This window comes from Athene noctua, chromosome 4, assembly GCF_965140245.1.
Source record: "Athene noctua chromosome 4, bAthNoc1.hap1.1, whole genome shotgun sequence".
NCBI classification, from domain to species: domain Eukaryota; kingdom Metazoa; phylum Chordata; class Aves; order Strigiformes; family Strigidae; genus Athene; species Athene noctua.
This window is the reverse complement of record NC_134040.1, coordinates 58,608,351-58,625,903: the sequence shown is the minus strand read 5'-3', so window position 1 is coordinate 58,625,903 and position 17,553 is coordinate 58,608,351. Positions and strand designations below refer to the sequence as shown.

Genomic DNA, 17,553 nt, shown 5'->3' with positions numbered 1-17,553 from the left:
CACAGTAAATTTTACCCTGCAGGAGGCAGATGCATCAGTTCTGGTTCACATTCCAGCAGCTACATACCTTATTTAAGAGTCACTGGACCTTGCGGAGCCCTTATTTTTTTGATTTTTTTTAATGACTCTTGTGCATTTAGTCCTGCAACACAGCAGAATTTAAAAAGACCAAAACTAACTGCTTTTTCTTTTGCAGGGGGACAGTATCTCACCATCTCTGACCCCAAAGGCAAAGAAGGAAGAGTAGCACATCTTATCCTGCCCTTGGGTCACATGGCTCCTGCTGGCAACTTGTGCCTGTCATTCCGGCATAAGGTGCCGGGGCTGCATTCTGGAGCCCTCCAAGTCTTTGTAAGGAAGAACGGAGCCCATGGACCAGCTGTTTGGGGAAGAAATGGTGGCCATGGCTGGAGACAGACACACATAACTTTACAAGGACTAGGCATCAAGAGTGTAAGTACTGATGCATGGATGCATGTGCTGCTTTTTTCTTTTTTTTTTCCATGAGAAGCTGAAGACATTTAGGTGGCTTAGCACCAGATCATTTTTTTCTGGTCTAATTTCAGCCTGTGTTTTACTATTTGATCCCTGCCAATGGAATTAGATTAAAGGTGAGAGAGTCATTGTGCATTTTTTCAAATTAGTTTCACAAAAAATTCCCACCTACAGCAGGAGTCACATAGAAAACAACAGAATAGCCTGTACTGAGCTACCTTGTCCAGCCTATTTTAAGGGAACCACCACATAGGAAGGAGCAGTTTAATGGACAACAGCGTACTGTACATGGATTTCCAAAAGTCTGTATCAAGATTCCTCATGAACAATGCTTTAAAGAATACGCTGTCATGGAGAATAGGAAGACTGTTCCCCTGTGGATTAGCACCTGGCTAAATCAGGGCAAAGATATTTAAAAGAAGTAATTTTTGGTCCTGCAGGGAGGTTATATGTGTCATCTCCAGGGAGGTTATATGTGCAATCTCACATGGTTTTATGCTCTTCAGCATACCTGCAGCAGATCTGGCCAAGAAAGTAAATAATGAACTAACTATGCCAATAACTCAGAATGGTTTAGTGCAATCAAAAGAAGCTGTCTGAAGTGCTGTGGAGAATCTTTTAATACCTGGAAGTCTTAGAAACATTGGGTGATAAACTGATAGAAAAAGTTCAGCATTTTCTTCAACCTTTGCTTGAAGGTAGTTTCTGTTTCAGATCGAAAGAGGAGGCTTGGGTGCTTCAGGGCCTGTTTTGCTCTGGCATATAGCAGATGGTCTAAAATAATGTTCACAGTGGGAGCAGGCTACAACATATACACAGTAGATAGTTCTACAGTTGATATTAAGGCTTTGATTACCAAGGATAATTTTCTGAAAACGTTACCTCAGCAATAGTAACAAAGATGCCTGACCTCCTATTAGCTGTAAATGAATGTCAGACTGAGAATGTGGAAATTTTTTGCAGGTGAACAATATATTTGCTACATTCCTACCCTTTTTTGCTAAGTTTAATGCTTCTGGTAATTCTCAGGTCTGTCTCACCTGATAGAGTAGTTCATTAAATAAGTGTGTATCACTAATACATTGTCTGGCAGAAAAGCAAATGAGTTTGAGAACCCAGAGGAGACCAGTAGTTGTCCTTCGCGCTGTCCCCTGCCTCTCAGGCCCACCTTATCAGCAGCTGTCAGTGGGGCTTGCCAACCAAAACTCATCGCCGTTCTGCAGAGCAGAGCTGCCTCGTGGCCCCTTACAGAACAGTCAAGTCTGGGATCTTTTCCAGCCAGCGTGGGCAGCCAGGGCTGCTGACCTGGACCACCGTTGCATTTAGTCCAAGGATCAGGGAATGAGGGAACCTCTAGGTAAGCAGGAAAAGCCTCTGCCCCAGAGAAATCAGGAGGCAGTACAGAAGCTTTATTTTCTAGCTAATTAAAAACCAACAGCAATTAAACACTAGTGATTTTAGGGGGGGCCTACTGAAAACCTGAGGAGAATATGAATGGAGACCAGAATCCTTCATCACATTTTCTAATAAATTAGCTCTGTGTAAAAGTACACCCCAAATCATTCATTTCTAAAAAAATAATTCAACAGTTTCTCTGACCTCCTCTGTTCCTATTCCTTGTTTAAAAGTGTGCTTTCAGCAAGCATCCAGATTATTTTTAACTATACAGCTGAATTTCTGACCTATGAATCTAACAGCAGACTCTTACAAAGTTTTGCTGTAGGCTTCGACTAATTTTTAAGCCATGGTCAAAACCACTGACTGTATTAAACAGTTCAGGTTGACTGTATTAAACAGTTCAGGTTTCTGAATCTATAGCTGTAGCACAGGTGAGGAATACTGATTTGTAAGTGTTTCTTAAAGTCAGTTGGCCATTCTGTAGATCTTCTCTGATTTATGCTCCAGTCTTTCTAGTCAAGCTTTATATTTGTTCAATTTCTCCTACTCAGGCTAAATCTGGACTGCTAGTGATTTGTGTAAATCCATGCCCAAACATCTGACAGCACCATTTTGTGAGGAGCCAGTGCTTCTATAGATTACACTATGAGAGTGCAGGAGCTAGAATTTGTTAAGTAAAAAATGGGTGTCTCTAGTTCCCACAACCAAGGCAGGTGCAAGATGCTTTAGCAAAGGAAAGCTCCTCTATTAGACAGCATTTTTTCAGAATACAGAGGATTTTTTATGTTTGCAATGAGGGGCAATGAAAACAGTGCTGAGACAATATGGAGAAAGTGCCCAAGATTCTCTTATGTGGAAGTTCATCTCACCTCAGCAGATAGTGCACCTGGAGCAACTCTGGCCTGAACTGCCCAATCTTCACAAAGATCCTGCCAAAGTGAAGGGAGAGAATCAGGCACAGAGAAAAAAGCCATAATTATGAGCAGAATCAATAGGCTTCTGTGAGTCAGTTATGATTGCCTGAGCTTTCTTATGTTGCTTTCTTACTGTTTAGACCTCTCTCAACTAAAGCTGCTTTCATTTTACTTCACTTTTTGCACTCAAATTGTTCTATTTCTCTTCCCAGGTTATTTTCAGAGGGGAGAAAGGGAAAGGAAGAACCGGGGATATTGGACTAGATGATGTGATCTTGAGGAAAGGACGCTGCTCTGAAGAGCATTAGCAAAGACAGTGGACCAGCACAGTCATCTCCTCTAGCCCTTCTCATGCTATTCCTACCAAGCTTTGAAAAAGAAGTCAGAGAGTGACAACTTCTTAGTGGTTTACTAAGTGCAATCTCACTGAAACTTCACTTAAAAACATGGAGAGCACCTCTCAGGATTCAGGAACTCCAATGCCATGCTGGTTGTTTCTGTTAATCCTTACCCCTAAATCATATTTTGTATGTAGTAACTTTAATCCCTGTTAAGCCTGGGGAGTGCTCACACGAAGAGCACTTGTGAAAAAGGGAGAATTAAGTACAAATGGTGCAAAAGAAAGCTCCAGCTCAGAAAGTTTTAGTGTTAACTGATAGTCAGTCATTATCTTCCCATAGTGCTACTCTTTCATTGATTAGATTTGATAGGCAGTGGGATTGATGTGGCTTCAGAGTCACCTCAGATTAGAGGAAGCCTAGACCTGAGCTTTGTCTTACTGCCATTGACCTCTGAAGAAGGGTTTGCTTCATATTAAATAGCATTTATTTTGGTGTTGCATCTGTATTAAAAAAAAAAGCAGTTATAGAGAGTAGGGACTGCATCCTGTAATATTGCTACTGTTGTGTTTTGTGTATATGTGTATGGTTATTAACATATTTATGTTCTTAATATTTACAGACTCTAGTTGTGAGGTAATTGGCAGCTGTGCTTTCTTATTGTACAAGACAGGAGTTCAGCGTTTTCTTTGATCCCACTGGTCGTGCCAGTAGATGTGTTACCAAAGTCAGTTAATGGTGCTCACTGAAAAATGCTGGTGCAGTTTTTCACGTTGTAATATGCTAAAGGCAAAAGACCAAACCCTTACCTGGTGTAAACTGGCATCTGATAATGCTGTACAAGTTTGCACTTAGCTCAGGAGCAAGCCCTAAAGAGCTCTCAATCCTGCAAGAAACTCCCGGTTCAGTTGAAGACTGAGCAGCCTGGAGAAGAGAACTCACTTCTTGTAAGACTCAGCCGGTTGACTCTACCAGGAATGTTCCCTTCCCACAGGTGGTACAAGCCTACGCATGAGCAAAAAGGGCAGCTGCATTAATACTGTGTGAACAGTTCAGACCATGAAATGCCTTGAGTGATCTTTGTCTAATGTCCATATTACATCCAACCCTTCTGTATATAATAAACATTTTATTCTTTAGAACTATAACAACTATTAGCTCTAGCTGGAACTAAATATTTATCAGAACTTTGGATGAATTTTTTAGTTATGTATCATGCATGTGGTGTGCAGTTTCCCAGGGAATTCTTCTGTTTGGCTTGTTTTTTAAATGAGAGTCATCATCATCGCTGCTAACAATTTTAAATCCGACAAAGTAAGTGTAACGTTTAAGAAAATGACAAAAGATTGATAAAAAGTTGTTAGTGGCACAGCCTTAAAGCTTCAAAATGTCTATGTAGAAGAAATAGCTCTCAGAGCTTTTAAATACTTAATGTAAAATGTAAAATAAATGTCAGCTTCGTATCAGGTCAGAAAACCATCATTAAAAAAAATTCATGTTAAGCCTTGCACAAAGTCCACAGAGACAAAATGCAAGACTGTTAGAGGTCATGTTCCAAACCTTTGTTTATTTGACCAAACAGATAGTCTCTTGCAAAACTGTATCAACAAAGATTTTGAAGAGGAAAAAACAATGCAATTGTAAACATTTTTAAATTGTCTTGCTTCAGATATGATCGTGATCTTTTTCTCTTACGTTACTTTGTAATATGTCAGAAATATTTGTGAATAGTTGAAATACTTTGTCCTTATTTTAAAGTAATCAGTAAAGGAGGCTGTTACTTGCTAATAATTGAAAATCTTGTTTTCATTTCTGGATTAAAAGTCTCGTTTTTATTGCAGTGAAATGAACCAAAAGATGACAACCACAGTGAAGTAGCTCTTGTTACCAGATTTAAAAATAAAAGTACCTATCAGTATATTACAACAAGAGCATTATATTATAGAAAAGGAAGAATGACAATTTTCAACCTACCTTTTTTTAAGAACAGTTTCACAGGTAATTTAAGAGCTTCTGCAATATACAGTGTCCATTGTACAAGAAGCAGCAGCTACCATAGTTCCACACATGCTGCTGAACTTTCACAAATTTACATTCTCTGTCATCTAACAAGATAAACACATTTCAGTCTGGTTCATCACAGTGCATCGATGAAGATGGTCTTTACCAGATATTACCACAGTGCTCTGAGATTGAGACTCCCTGGTTAAAAAAGAAATCTATCTGTGCAAGACTGAAAGAATTTTTTGCCCCTTTACAACTGGCCCTTAGCACCCAGCACTTGAATGGATTCAGAAGGTAAGCAGAGAGAAGTACTCAGGTGACGAGAGGAGGATTTGGGGTCTCTGTTTTATGGATGCATTTCATTGTTACAGTCAAACAAGTACCACTGTAAAGACTTGTTACCAACTGAACTTGACAGTGGACACAGAGTAGTCTCAGTGAGTCTAATCTGAAGGAGCTTCAAGTCACTCACCACTGCAGCTGGTTGTGCCGTAAGGCTGTAGGTGTCACCTTCTCTGGGTGTTTCTGAAGAGACGTGGTGCAGTCAGTCTGGCTCTGCCATGATCATTCTCCAGGCCTCCGTGCCCACCTTTTGAGGCAGCTCCAAACAGCCGCAGCCCCCAGCCAGCACACGGCGGGTACTGCCGGTTTCATAGCAGCCTCAAGGCAGATGGGCCTGAGGTCTTCCTAGCGAGGAGGTTGTATAATAACTGCCCTTCCTGCTTAGGGTTCAATAAATAGGTAACTGTACCAAAAGAAATTCCTGCTTAAATACTTAGACAAGCAGAAGAAATAGTACTAAATTAACATGAAAACATTTGATAAACGTACTGTATAACCTCTTGCCAGCTTAAAATTTAATGTTTTTAAAAGACACGTTAAACTTTTTTTCCAAAAAAAGATTGAAAATTAAGATTCTTCATAAATTACAGGTACCATGACCAGTGGCAGTGTGCATTTACTGAGGTCAAAGTGAGTACACTGGAAGAGACTGATAGAAGATTTTGTTTCCAGATTCCATTCCATAGTCACCTCAGCTCTCATCTAAGCCATGTCATTAAGTCACTAGTGAGTGCTTTCAATACACCCCCTTTGCTCTGGAGAAAAGCTTCCCCAGGTTCCTTCAACAAATTTCCCTAGACTTGGAGGTCAAAACATTGTTTTTTTAATACAGCTGGAGAGTACAATCACCACCCTAGCAGGAGTCAGATTAGTCATGAGAAGACAACCCTGAGCAGAAGAATGCTCATGACAGCAGCATCCAGCTGGAGAAAAGACACAACAGTAGCACCTGTCTCCAATCCAAGTGCCATTAGAGGTTGCTCCTCCTGCAAATGAGGTTCAGTAATGGCCTCAGGGACTGCTAAAATCAGAGACTTTGGATCAAGCTGTGCATTGGGACAGTCGCCTTGAAACCTGTTCAGTCTGCATTTAAAGATACACAAGATAACTGTGTTAAAAGCTGCCTGCCTTTGAAATGTTAATTGTGTTAGTCATTAATTGTCAGCTGAGGCCCAGTTAAATCTTAGGCAACTTTTATTTATATAGAACTACATCTCAAACACCAAATGATCAAAGTTTTTGTGGTAGCTGTAACCCTTTCTTACCTGCTGTTCTATCCTGATGTCCTGTAGTGACGCAAAATTTTACGACTTCAGATTTTCCGTGCCAATAAGAAAAGAAGATGAGCAATGCATTGGTGTAAACCTGCAACTTTAGAAAGAAGAGATATTTTAGTGGTAAGTTCCAGGAGTGGTTTGAAAGAACACAGAAACCTCCTCAAGCTTCGAAAGTGAACGCATTCTCAGAGTACACCTACTGCATCAAACTGACCTGGCAATATGTGAGGAAATGCATTTTGAACATCCGTAATGCTTTATTTGGTTGAGAGGAAGCTGCCAATGGACTGAAGACCTTCAAGGACGACAAAGACAACTTCAACGATACCTATAGAGTTCAGACATCAGCTCTGTTTAGGTTTTAGGGATTACAAGTCCAAAATGAATCAAATCACACTGTAGCTGCTCTGCTTTTACCAATTGTCCTTGTGCACTTGTATGACCTCCTCCAGGCCCAAGCCCTGTTCCTTTGCTTTGAAACAAACTGCCCTCTAGACAGTGCTTTTGCTTATTGCTTTGGGCTGAGATAGCTTATTTTCTGAAAAACAAACAGGTTAGTTTTTTATTTCTGTCCCCTCTTAAACTTGAAAAACAGTGTGGGTAACGTTACTGAGATCAGGGTAGCAGTTTCTTTTCATAGCAAATCCAGTTACTGTAGCTGAGTGCTCACTGGGCTGTTCATGTTAGGTTGCATTTTTTCTCCTAAAAAATCTCCGATTTAACTCCCAAGAGCCAGATAGGCTATCATGCTAACACATGCTTGATACATGTCAAAAGTCCAGATCTAGCCTTCATTTTCTTAAGAACAACAAAGCACAGCGGACCTGAATTTTCTGGATAAAGCCAGAAACAATCCCCTGCTCCATAGATCAGGCACTCCATATCATTATTTTTCCTCAGTTTACTTCCCAATAGCTGTTAAGAATCAACCAATTCTTTACTCTTAGTCATATTTAACCTCATTCTGTAGTACACAGACAGATTTTTACCACTTCTTTCCTGTAATCTAGCTATTAAAGGACTCCCCAAGACCCAGGAACAAGGCTCCGTTGCCATGAAACCACTCTTCTGCGGCTATCACAGACACCACATCCCCAGAGCAAACGGGCCATTGCTACAGCATCTCTGTGCTCTATGTACCAGGAAATATCGTCTGTAATTGCACATACTGCATGTGTGTGTGTGCACATGCATATTGTGCCTAACAGGCTGAGGCCAGTATCAAGTGTTTGAGCAAGGAAGCCAAGTATTTATTGAGTACACTGAATGAGGATGCCCCTCTCTGTGGCACAGCCAAATCCTGCCTTCCTCTGACCACAAGATACTGCAGGACTTTTGCAGGAATTTTTGTTAACCTTCTATGTTATGACTTTTTACCTTCTGTTCAGGCCAGGAATAGCCCTCTTTTCACACGCTTCTCCCAGGTTTTAACTTGTCATGCATTTCAACAGCCCATGCTCTCATTTCAGACTCTCATTCAGAATCCTTTAGATATTCACTCTGAGTTTGACAAACACCTGGAAAGACGAGGTACAGTGTGTACACAGAGAATTTTACTGCATTTGCATGCAACACCAGTGCTAAAGTTGGGGATTGCCACTTTGTACTGGGTCTGGCTGAGCTGGAACTGGTTTTCCCCTATAGCAGCCCTCCTGGTGCTGTGGGTTTATGCTGGGAGCTGGCAGTGCTTACACAGCACCAAGGCTCTTTCCGACATTCCCCCCCCTCAGTGGGACGGGGTGGGCAAGATCTTGGGAGGGGACACAGCCAGGACAGCTGACCCCAACTGACCAAAGGGATATTCCAGACCATATGACATCTGCTCAGGATAAAACTGGGAGAAAGGAGGAAGGGGGTGGGGTCACCCTTGGTCCTCCGAGGCAATCACTCTGCGTATCGGAGCCCTGCTCCCTGAGAAGGCCTGACATCGCCTGTCCATGGGAAGGAGAGAATAATTCTGTTTTCTTTTTTTTGCTTCTGCGCACAGACCTTTGCTTTGCTTTGCTTATATTAAAACTGCTTCTGGTTTACCCACAAGGGTTGGTCTATCTTATTCTCTTTCCCCTCCTTGCCCTGTTGAGAAAACAAGGGGAAAGGGGGGGGGGGGGGGGTGAACTGATAGAGTGACTTGGTGGGTACCTGGCATTTAGCCAAGGTCAAACCACCACACACTTAGAGGGGATTTCAGGGAGACTCCATCATTGCTCTGAGACCATCCCCAGCAGAATGAGGGGACCACATCACCTCTTCCCTTGCCTTTTGCTCCTTTTATGGGGGAAAAAAATGTCCCATTAAGCACCTTTTGGTCAAAAACTCAAAGAAATGGACTCACCAGATTTTTTTCCCCCTGTCAGGATGGCCCAAGACAGGATGTAGGAAGCAGGATTACTGCAGCATGCATAAACTGTGGCTTACTGCAAACAACAGTAAAAAGTCTTACAAAGAAAACTGCCTTTAAAACAACAAAAGGACAGGAGGTGTGTCTTAAAGAGTGCCTGTCTTTCTCCTCTGCAAGGAAGCTGGTAATGTTAAGCTTCCATAGACAATACAAAACCTTTCAAGTTGGGTGGCATAGTCATTTAACATTCCACTTGGTTTAAGAAAGATTATTTTTTCAAAATGGCTTGATTTTTAATAATATCAATTTAACAGAAATTAAGTATTCATGAACTCCACAGAGGCCACCACTTTATCAGCCAATTAAACATGCCTGGGACTGTCCTCTGGCCCTAAGGTTACATAGCACATAATACTCATATCCCTACTATTAAATCTATATCCATGCATCCGTACAATAAATCCTCTTCTCCCCAGTGGGCTGTCGATGTGCATTCCACCAGTGGCCAGCTGACCCCAGAGTGCTGACTGACAGCCATACCAGGCGTTGTTCGGAGCGGAGGGGCTGGTGAGGACTCATACTGTGCCAGTGTTTGCTGGGAGAGCTGGATTCCACAGGGCTCAATGTTGCTGCAGGTCCCAGCTTCCCAGAACAGCACCCGCAGAAATAGCCCCAAAACCACCCAGACACTGCCCTGTCTCACAAGTCCCAATTTAAGACATGAGAGGTGTGGCCTGGGTACTGTAGGCAGGTGAAGAGTGGGCTTTCTGAGGACACAGCGGTGTGATATGAACAGTAAAACACATCCCTTCCTTCAGAAATGCTCTGCCAATCCCCCCAACACAAACGCACAGTGTGCCTCTCAGTTTGCACTGGCCTGCTTTTAGGGTGGCTGCTTTGCAAAAAGTCCTTTGCAGACCTACATATACAACAGAGCCAGCAAACAAGAAACCAGTCATCAAAAGCCAGATCTAGGGCAGGTGGAATCAAAGCAAGAGGAGTGAGCACAGGGGAGGGGGAGAGGTTGCAGCCCTGCCCCCCCCTCCCCCCGCACTTCTCTCTACACAGACACCACCAATGCCAAGATGTGGCTCTGGGACAGCCTTGCAAAAATCCCTATGAATAAAATCCCAAGGATGCTCATATCCAGCACCTCCACACCAAGGTCTGGTCCCTAGCGAGGGTGGTGACTGCTGTCCTCAGACATAATCACACCTTTTTGTACCCCTGGGAAAAAAACACTGACTGTGGCTACAACCCTCAGGTCCTGCAAGCCAGTGAAATCAACAGGCAGACAGATAGCTGTGTTTCTTGGCAGCTCTAAGGTGCTCTTGGCCCATGCAGCAGCCTGATGTGGAAGGAGAAGGAAGAGCTGCTCTTGGTCCCCCTCCTGCAGCAGCCCTTGAATGGCACCTTGTCAGCCTTCCCCCTTACGGCACACTCCCCATCCACAGAGGAAGCACAAGGGGAAGCCCCACTGATACTCCCCCTGGAAAAGCTGCACTGTCTGCTCCTAAAACACATTTTGCTCAGATTCTGTGTCTCAGATTGTCACACACCTGCCTCACAGTGGTTCTGCCAAAATCCCCCCAGAACCACTGCCAATTTAGAGTATGCTTCTACATGATTTTATTCCTGGAGGAGCACAATAATACTTGTGTAGCACAAGTGCCCAGAGAAGAAAGGTAAGCAGCCAAAAGTATACCCTGATCTGTGATCAGTAACAGATCAAAGGCAACATCCAAATTTTAAATTAAGAAAAAAAAAATGATGGCTGAATTAAAAGAACAAGTCTCTTGCCTATTATTTGTTCCACCGAATGTTGGAACCTACTCATTCGATCTCAATACCAGTATTTTGGGATGCCAAGTACAAGTAAACTTTCTTCCCTTTATCCAGACCTTTCCCTCTAGATATAAACACTGAGAGCAACACAGTGAAATGCACTCTCACATCCTCAGCTTCAGGTCTAGCACAAGAGCAAGAGCTCCTCATGTGGGAGCTGATGTGATGTCTGCCACCTCAGCTGGTGATGACAACACCAGAGTTCTCAGCAAAGACCATCCTGACATCCAGCCCGATGTGACCGGAGAACTAAACACGAATAAGCACCAAGCAGTGCCAGTTATGTTTTAAATAAGAAAAATAACTGGAAGACGGTCTAAGGCAAAAAATTTGATTAGTAGGATTCAGAGGGATGTCCAGGAGAGACACTTTGACTTCCATCCCTCTCAAGTTCTGAGGTAGCTCAGGAAACGTTATCATCTTACCCTTAGTTTCCTAGACCGGCTGGAGAACAGGAGAAGCGATCCTATAGGGTTCTACAAGGTTTCCGTGCCCAGACAGGACGTTTAGTGTTCTCAGATATCAAATAAATATGATTCTCATTAGGGTCTTAGGGGATCCCTTTAATTATTGTGCCTTGGAGTGTATAAACAGGGATCGAAGGCACTGAAACTACTCACTAATATTAAACCCCAAAACTCTATAGCATACAATTTACATAGAAACCAGGCACCTTTATTGTGCAGTGAGAAGTTCCATGAAACTGTGAGCAATTCAGTTACCCTCCTGTCATATGCCACTGGTTTTATCCTGCTTATAAAAAGATATTTTAATTGGCCGAACTCCATTACCTAAGGCTGATTGCTAAATGCAAGTGATGTTTAACTACCCACAGGGTACATCGGGCATTTTTGTGGTGTGTTAGGAGACATCGGCACTCTGGCAGCTTGGCTGTGTATTATCAAGCCGCCCTGGCACACTCATGCTTGCTGGAAAACTCACTGTGAGCTACTCTGCCAGCTTTTATGGGAGTAATTTGTTTGCCAAATAGAGATCTGTGACTGGGGCTTGAAAAAAATATTTCATTAATATGAAAAACAGGCAGAGAAAGTACATGGTACATGAAGCGATGCCTTCATCACCTTACGGCCTTTGAGCTGCTTACATAGGTGGTTAGAAGGCTAGACAAAAATTATAAGGGTTCAAATACAGCTCGGCCACAGAGCTGCAGTCCACAGACTTCTTACTCAGGCTCTTTGTAACACTATTCCTCATCTTCTACTCAGCCATCCCCTCCAGGACACCACTTAGTCCAAGGAGTGTGTGTGACATCGCAGCAAACACACAAACGATGACTAACCCTCCACAGCTGGCTGGGACCAGGTGGCCCCTAACTCATGCAACTTCATTTTTTTCTCAAGTTTTGTCAGAGGTGTGAGTTGTGCTACTAAAGACATCAGTCAAATTCAAACTTTCATGTTCCCTGATGAAGTTAAGATTTTCCTTCCCTGACATGCAAGTCTGCTCTCTTCCTGATGAGGGACCCTCAACAGAGGAGACCCATTCAGTACCACTCTCTGCACTAGCTGCTCCAACTGAAATCCCCTACGCACTGCAAGTAGGTCCTAGTGCAGAGGTAGCACACTGCATAAAAAACCCATATAGGGCAATATCCTGAGCATGCAGCAAACAGATCTGAACTGTGACCCTTTGAGAGGCTATTATAAGTGAGATCACAGGAGGCACAAATGGGGAAATGGAAGCAAACCTGCAACTGCACCCACCAGTGTGGGACTGCAAAACAACTGGACTCTATTTCTGTCCCCAAAAGGCACTGACACACACTTCAACTGGTGAGTTTTCCAGTGGTTGGTCTGCCTGGGACAGCCCGGGAACACAGCATCTCCAAACCACGCACGCCTGCCAACAGTGTAATCAAGTGTAAACACAGTGTAAACAAGGTAATCTTGCAACATGCAAAATAATACGTGAGGGGTATTTTCAAACCTCGCTATTAAAAACATCCTTAGAAGGATGGCTGCATCTCAACACTCAATGTGGACAACCCATGCTTCAAGTCTGATCGACAGGGCAACAACGCCCTCAGGGGATTTGTACTGGCTGCACAAATGAGCTCCACCCTTTGATGACTGTGCTTTTGGGAAGACAAACATCTTGCACCCCTAAGGGAACTGTACAGAGCTGCAGCAGCAAAGGCACAGGCTGCTCCAGCGGTCTCAGGCTTTGCCCACCCGCCTCTTCCAGCCGAGGAGTGAGGCTGCCCAAGGAGCTCCCCAAACACATTCAAGGGACTGGTAGGAATTTTCTCTATGCACCTCTCCACACCCCTGCTTATACTTCTGTAAGGTAATTCAACTCACCCACATGGCAGATTATGAGAAGTGGGAAAATGCTTATATGGTGCACCCAGAGGTATGTAAATGCCATTTACTTGGACTTACTCACAAATCCTACTGCTACACACTGTCCTCTTGATGCACAACCAGAGTGGTCAACTAGCCTAACCGGAAATAGAACTTAGTTAAAAGCAGCAGCACAATTAAAAGCGTCCTTTATCCAGCATTATATTGAAGGGGGGAAGGTTACAAACAAGTTTCATCTGTAACTGCCAGAGCCTGGATCTCCAGCTCAGCTTTTTTGCCAAGGCCACAGCCCAGCAAGGCAGGCTGAAGCGGTTTGGGACCCAGCTGTCATTGGCTTCTGTGGCACAAGATCTGGTCCTTCATTAATACCAGACAAAACACCTTTCTTCTGATTAAAATGAATCCTCTCAGGTGCTCAGAGAAATACACCTGAGTTTCTCTCCTGAAGGAGCTGCTGAACAGGGCATCTAGAAGGCCACTGTGCAGAAAGCACAGAAACCCAGAACAACATTACAAAGGGACCTGGGCAGCCATGAGACAAGCAAACAGATCAGACACTGATGAAATCCCCATGCTCCCGGAGCTGTTTCTATGTCATTTATCTCAGTCGCTAGTTAACTTTTAACAGACATTTCCCCTGTCCCTGGCCAAGCAGTTGGCAGACTCACTGCAGAAGAGCCACATGTGCTCCAGTAAACAAACATCCAAGCAGCGTTCCAAAGCGGATGTAGTAAATTGAGTTCTTACTCCAAGTAAGACTTGTTGTTTAAAATCCTATTTCTCCTGTACCTGAAAACAAACAAACTTCTTTTTGCCCACATCAAAGAACTGAAGTAAAGCATTCTTCTCTTCTTCATCATATTCTGCTTTGTGATAGTTTTTTTTCTTACAACCTAGATAGAACATGTCATTCCTATCTCCTACGCAGAGCACTCTACAAGGCTCCAAAGTGGATTCTTTAATTAAATAACAACTACCAACATTCAAAGTCTTTTACAAAGTGTCTTTGCACCAATACTAAACCAGGGCAGCATCAGGGCAAGACAAAGAGAGAGCTCTTGCAGCCTCATATTTCAGCACACTCCAGTTTTGATGCAGTTTCCAGTCTAGCCCACAGTGACATCAACCTGCCAAAAGCTCTTCAACCGACCTATGAGCAACTTTACAATCACTGTACTTGAAATATGGGCATGCTCACCTCCAAACTGCAAACGCTTAAGCCGCCTCCTCTGATTCCAGTCATTACAACCCTCTGGGCTGGTGGAAAGGTTGAGCTGCCCCCAATGACTCCCAGCTGAGGGCTCTCCTCCCTGGGCAGAGGACAAAGGCAATACCCACCGCCCAGCTGTGCACCAGGGGACCCAGTGCCAAGCCAACGCCATTCCGGATGGGTCCCAGCTGTGCCAGTTTTCCCCAGTGGGAGCAGAGCTCTCCAGTGGGATAAACCAGCACGGGCACAGACTGGGCTAAGGGGGCTGTGCTGCCCCGTGCACGTGTGCCAGCTCACACGGGTGTCCCAACACCTGTACACCTTGCCACAGTGGGGTTTCTCGCCCCTGGAAAGACCCAACCCTGCCACCCCTGTCCCTGGCTTCAGTTAGGGCTGGATCGAGCCCCTGGTGGGAACAGATTCAAACCAAGCCTCTACAAATCAAACTAGAAAAAGCCTCCTTTGCCTCCGAGCCTTTGTGGGTTGGGCACTCCACAAAAAAACCCCCACCTGAATTTATACAGCCTATCAAGCCTGCACTGCCCACCCTACGGTGCGAAGGGCGCCCTAGCAGCCGGGATCCTGACGGGTACCACATCTGACTGCAGGAGCGCGGGCACTGCCATTGCTTCTAAGCATAACCAAATCCTCAGTTAAGTAATAAATGGCTAAAGACTGTGAATTCAGAACTGGCGTATTTCTTTATCTTGTCTACACTAAGTATGTGTGTGTGTGCTTTGAAGCTGGATGCACTCACTGCAACACGACATGTGGAGGTACAGCTCCCCAGCCTCTGCGCAGGTTGCTTCCTCTCTCCTCCTGACTTTTCTTCCTCTTCCTCACACAGCTCTCAAAATTTCCCAACTGCACTTTTTCTCTTACGCTCCAGTTTGTTCCAGGAGCCCAACTTTCTTTTCTCCATCTTCCAGCTCTGTGTTGCTGCTGTAGTCTTGAGCTTTTGATGAAAACCAGGCTATCAAAGCCTTTATCCTCAGCTGCATACTTTTAAGTTTAGGCCCCTGTCTACCAGGAAGATTCACGTTAGGTATAAAGCACTGCACCTGGCAGTGTTTGCCAGATCCTGCCCAAACAATAATAAAGTTTCTTTGCCTCAGGACTTACTGAACCCAAAATACTGTTTTCCCTGGCAGGAGAGGCCAATTTACTCCTCGAGATAAATATTAAGAAAACCAGATTTTTTTGACTTTAGGAAACCAGAACTTTTTCCTGGAGCCACAGTCACACCCTTCATGCCAGCAACACTGAGCTATTTTTAAAAAGTTAATTCCTGGGGTATTTTCCTAATAGCCATGTAGCAGTGGGACATTCTGTCAGACACACATTGCTATTATTACTCCATCTACGCCTTGTGACTATGGCCTTCCAAATTCAGGGAGATTAGCCAGCTGTCAAGAGAAAAAAAAAAAAATATTCTTCTCTTTGTAACCTTTCCTCTATTGTTTGTTTTCCCTGGGCAGCAGCTCAGTCCTGGCAGGGAACCACCTTTTAGTTCCAGCTCTAAGACTCCATCACATCTTGCAAAAGTCCAAGTCCCAATGTTGCAACTTGGACCTTCTGAATACTAAAAAAAGAAAAAGAAAAAAAAAAAAATCAAGAAAATGTTGTACTTCTTGCCAATTTTTCAACAAGCAAAAACTGAACCAAAACCCAAGTGAGGTACTGTTGCCCATCCATATATATTTTCTATACCTGAAACAACAACATTAGTAACTTAAAATGACAAAGAGGCCATCAGCCATTCCAACAATCATACTGTTCCTTTCATCTCAGGACATGACAGGTAAATTGAATTTGTGACTTTGTCAGTAATTCTAATAAAAGTGTGAAGTCCATAGCAAATTATGATACAGACCAGTATCAGCTTGGGGACCTCTTGTTAAAATAGCATTAAGGACAGAGCAGTTAGCTGTTCTCTCCTCTGTACTTGTTCCCTGGTTTAAAATACAGAACATTTTTTCTAAGACTATGTAAAGATAAACAAAGATTAAAATTAGGGCAAATATCTCCTTCCTCTGATTTCATTGTCTGAACCCTCATTAAACTCTCCAGTAAGCAAGGTCAGACCTCATCTATTTTCTGTTAATACATACATTTTATTTCTGCTTGCCCACGGTCTGTGCCGGGCAAAAGCACTCCCAAGCAATCAACCTTTCACTCCCAGCTCCTGACCCCATTTCTTTTCTCCCATCCTTTTACATTTTCCAGCCTTCTGGCCATCTCCTAATGGTGAAATCAGTTTTTTGCTGCCTGAGACAAGAGAAGAGGCAGTGGCAAAATGCCCTTATGAAGAAATTGGCTCTTGCTGTGTTTTGTACCTGCCAGAGCAAGTCTGCAGCCGTCTGTCCTCCTCGTCCCAACCCGCTCTGTTGCTGCTGCCCTCAGCAACGCTTGTAAGGCCACAAGACATGGCAAGCTGCGGAGCAACCCCTCGTGGCTCTGGTTTGCATCTTGTTGCACTCACCCTGTTACTGCAAATGTACCCTGAGCCAAAAAACTCTTTCAAAGTCAAAACCTAACTTACTGACACACAATGAGTCCAGCAACTGTTAACAGTGGATTTTGAAATTTAAAAAAATTTTCCCCTGCTCTTTTCCTTCTGCTTGATGGGTCCATCTTCAAACTCTGTCCTAGAGAGGTGTTGAAAATAAGATACCGTGAGATACATGCAGACAAGAGCTTCACTCATTGGCACAGCACACCTGCTCCACCTCCCTCCTGGAGCTCAGCTACTAACTCAGAGACAGCAGGGCTAAGCTGAGTGGCACCACTATGCTAGGAAAGTACATTTACAGAAACTCAGCTGATAGCAAAGTTACAATAAAGGTTTTAGTTCAAATGGTGCTATGCTGGTTTTTTTATCAGCTGATTTTCTGGCCCATGAATTCCAGCATCGCTCTTTTAACTCAGAAATAATATTTAATTCTTATGTACGTCAGAATCACCAAATTTACTTTGCTTCTTCGACATCGAACTTAAGGAAAAAATAGGTTTTTTTGCTGAGCTCTCTAATGCTGAATACTAAAATAATTGCCAGATGAGGAAACAAC

At 43.5% G+C, this 17,553-nt stretch overlaps 2 protein-coding genes across 18 annotated transcripts in view; one reads left to right on the top strand and one right to left on the bottom strand.

Annotated features, from left to right (window-relative positions):
• Positions 1-5,063, top strand: part of NPNT (nephronectin) — a 54,472-nt gene extending 49,409 nt beyond the window's left edge. For all 8 annotated transcript variants that reach the window (XM_074905495.1, XM_074905492.1, XM_074905488.1 and 5 more), the window contains 2 exons: positions 197-453; positions 3,020-5,063. In XM_074905495.1, coding sequence (XP_074761596.1) covers positions 197-453; positions 3,020-3,115 — 353 coding nt within the window. In that variant the 3' untranslated portion in view covers positions 3,116-5,063. The remainder of the gene's footprint in view (positions 1-196; positions 454-3,019) is intronic.
• The window catches only part of TBCK (TBC1 domain containing kinase), a 145,356-nt gene continuing 131,815 nt past the window's right edge, over positions 4,013-17,553 (bottom strand). For 7 of the 10 annotated variants that reach the window (XM_074905479.1, XM_074905483.1, XM_074905482.1 and 4 more), the window contains 2 exons: positions 6,757-6,862; positions 4,022-4,150 (listed from right to left, as the gene is read on the bottom strand). In XM_074905479.1, the coding sequence (XP_074761580.1) occupies positions 4,050-4,150; positions 6,757-6,862 (207 nt within the window). In that variant the 3' untranslated portion in view covers positions 4,022-4,049. Of the gene's footprint in view, positions 4,151-5,119; positions 5,251-5,621; positions 5,895-6,756; positions 6,863-17,553 lie in introns of all 10 variants that reach the window. The other 3 variants (XR_012633594.1, XR_012633596.1, XR_012633595.1) reach the window with 3 other exon arrangements.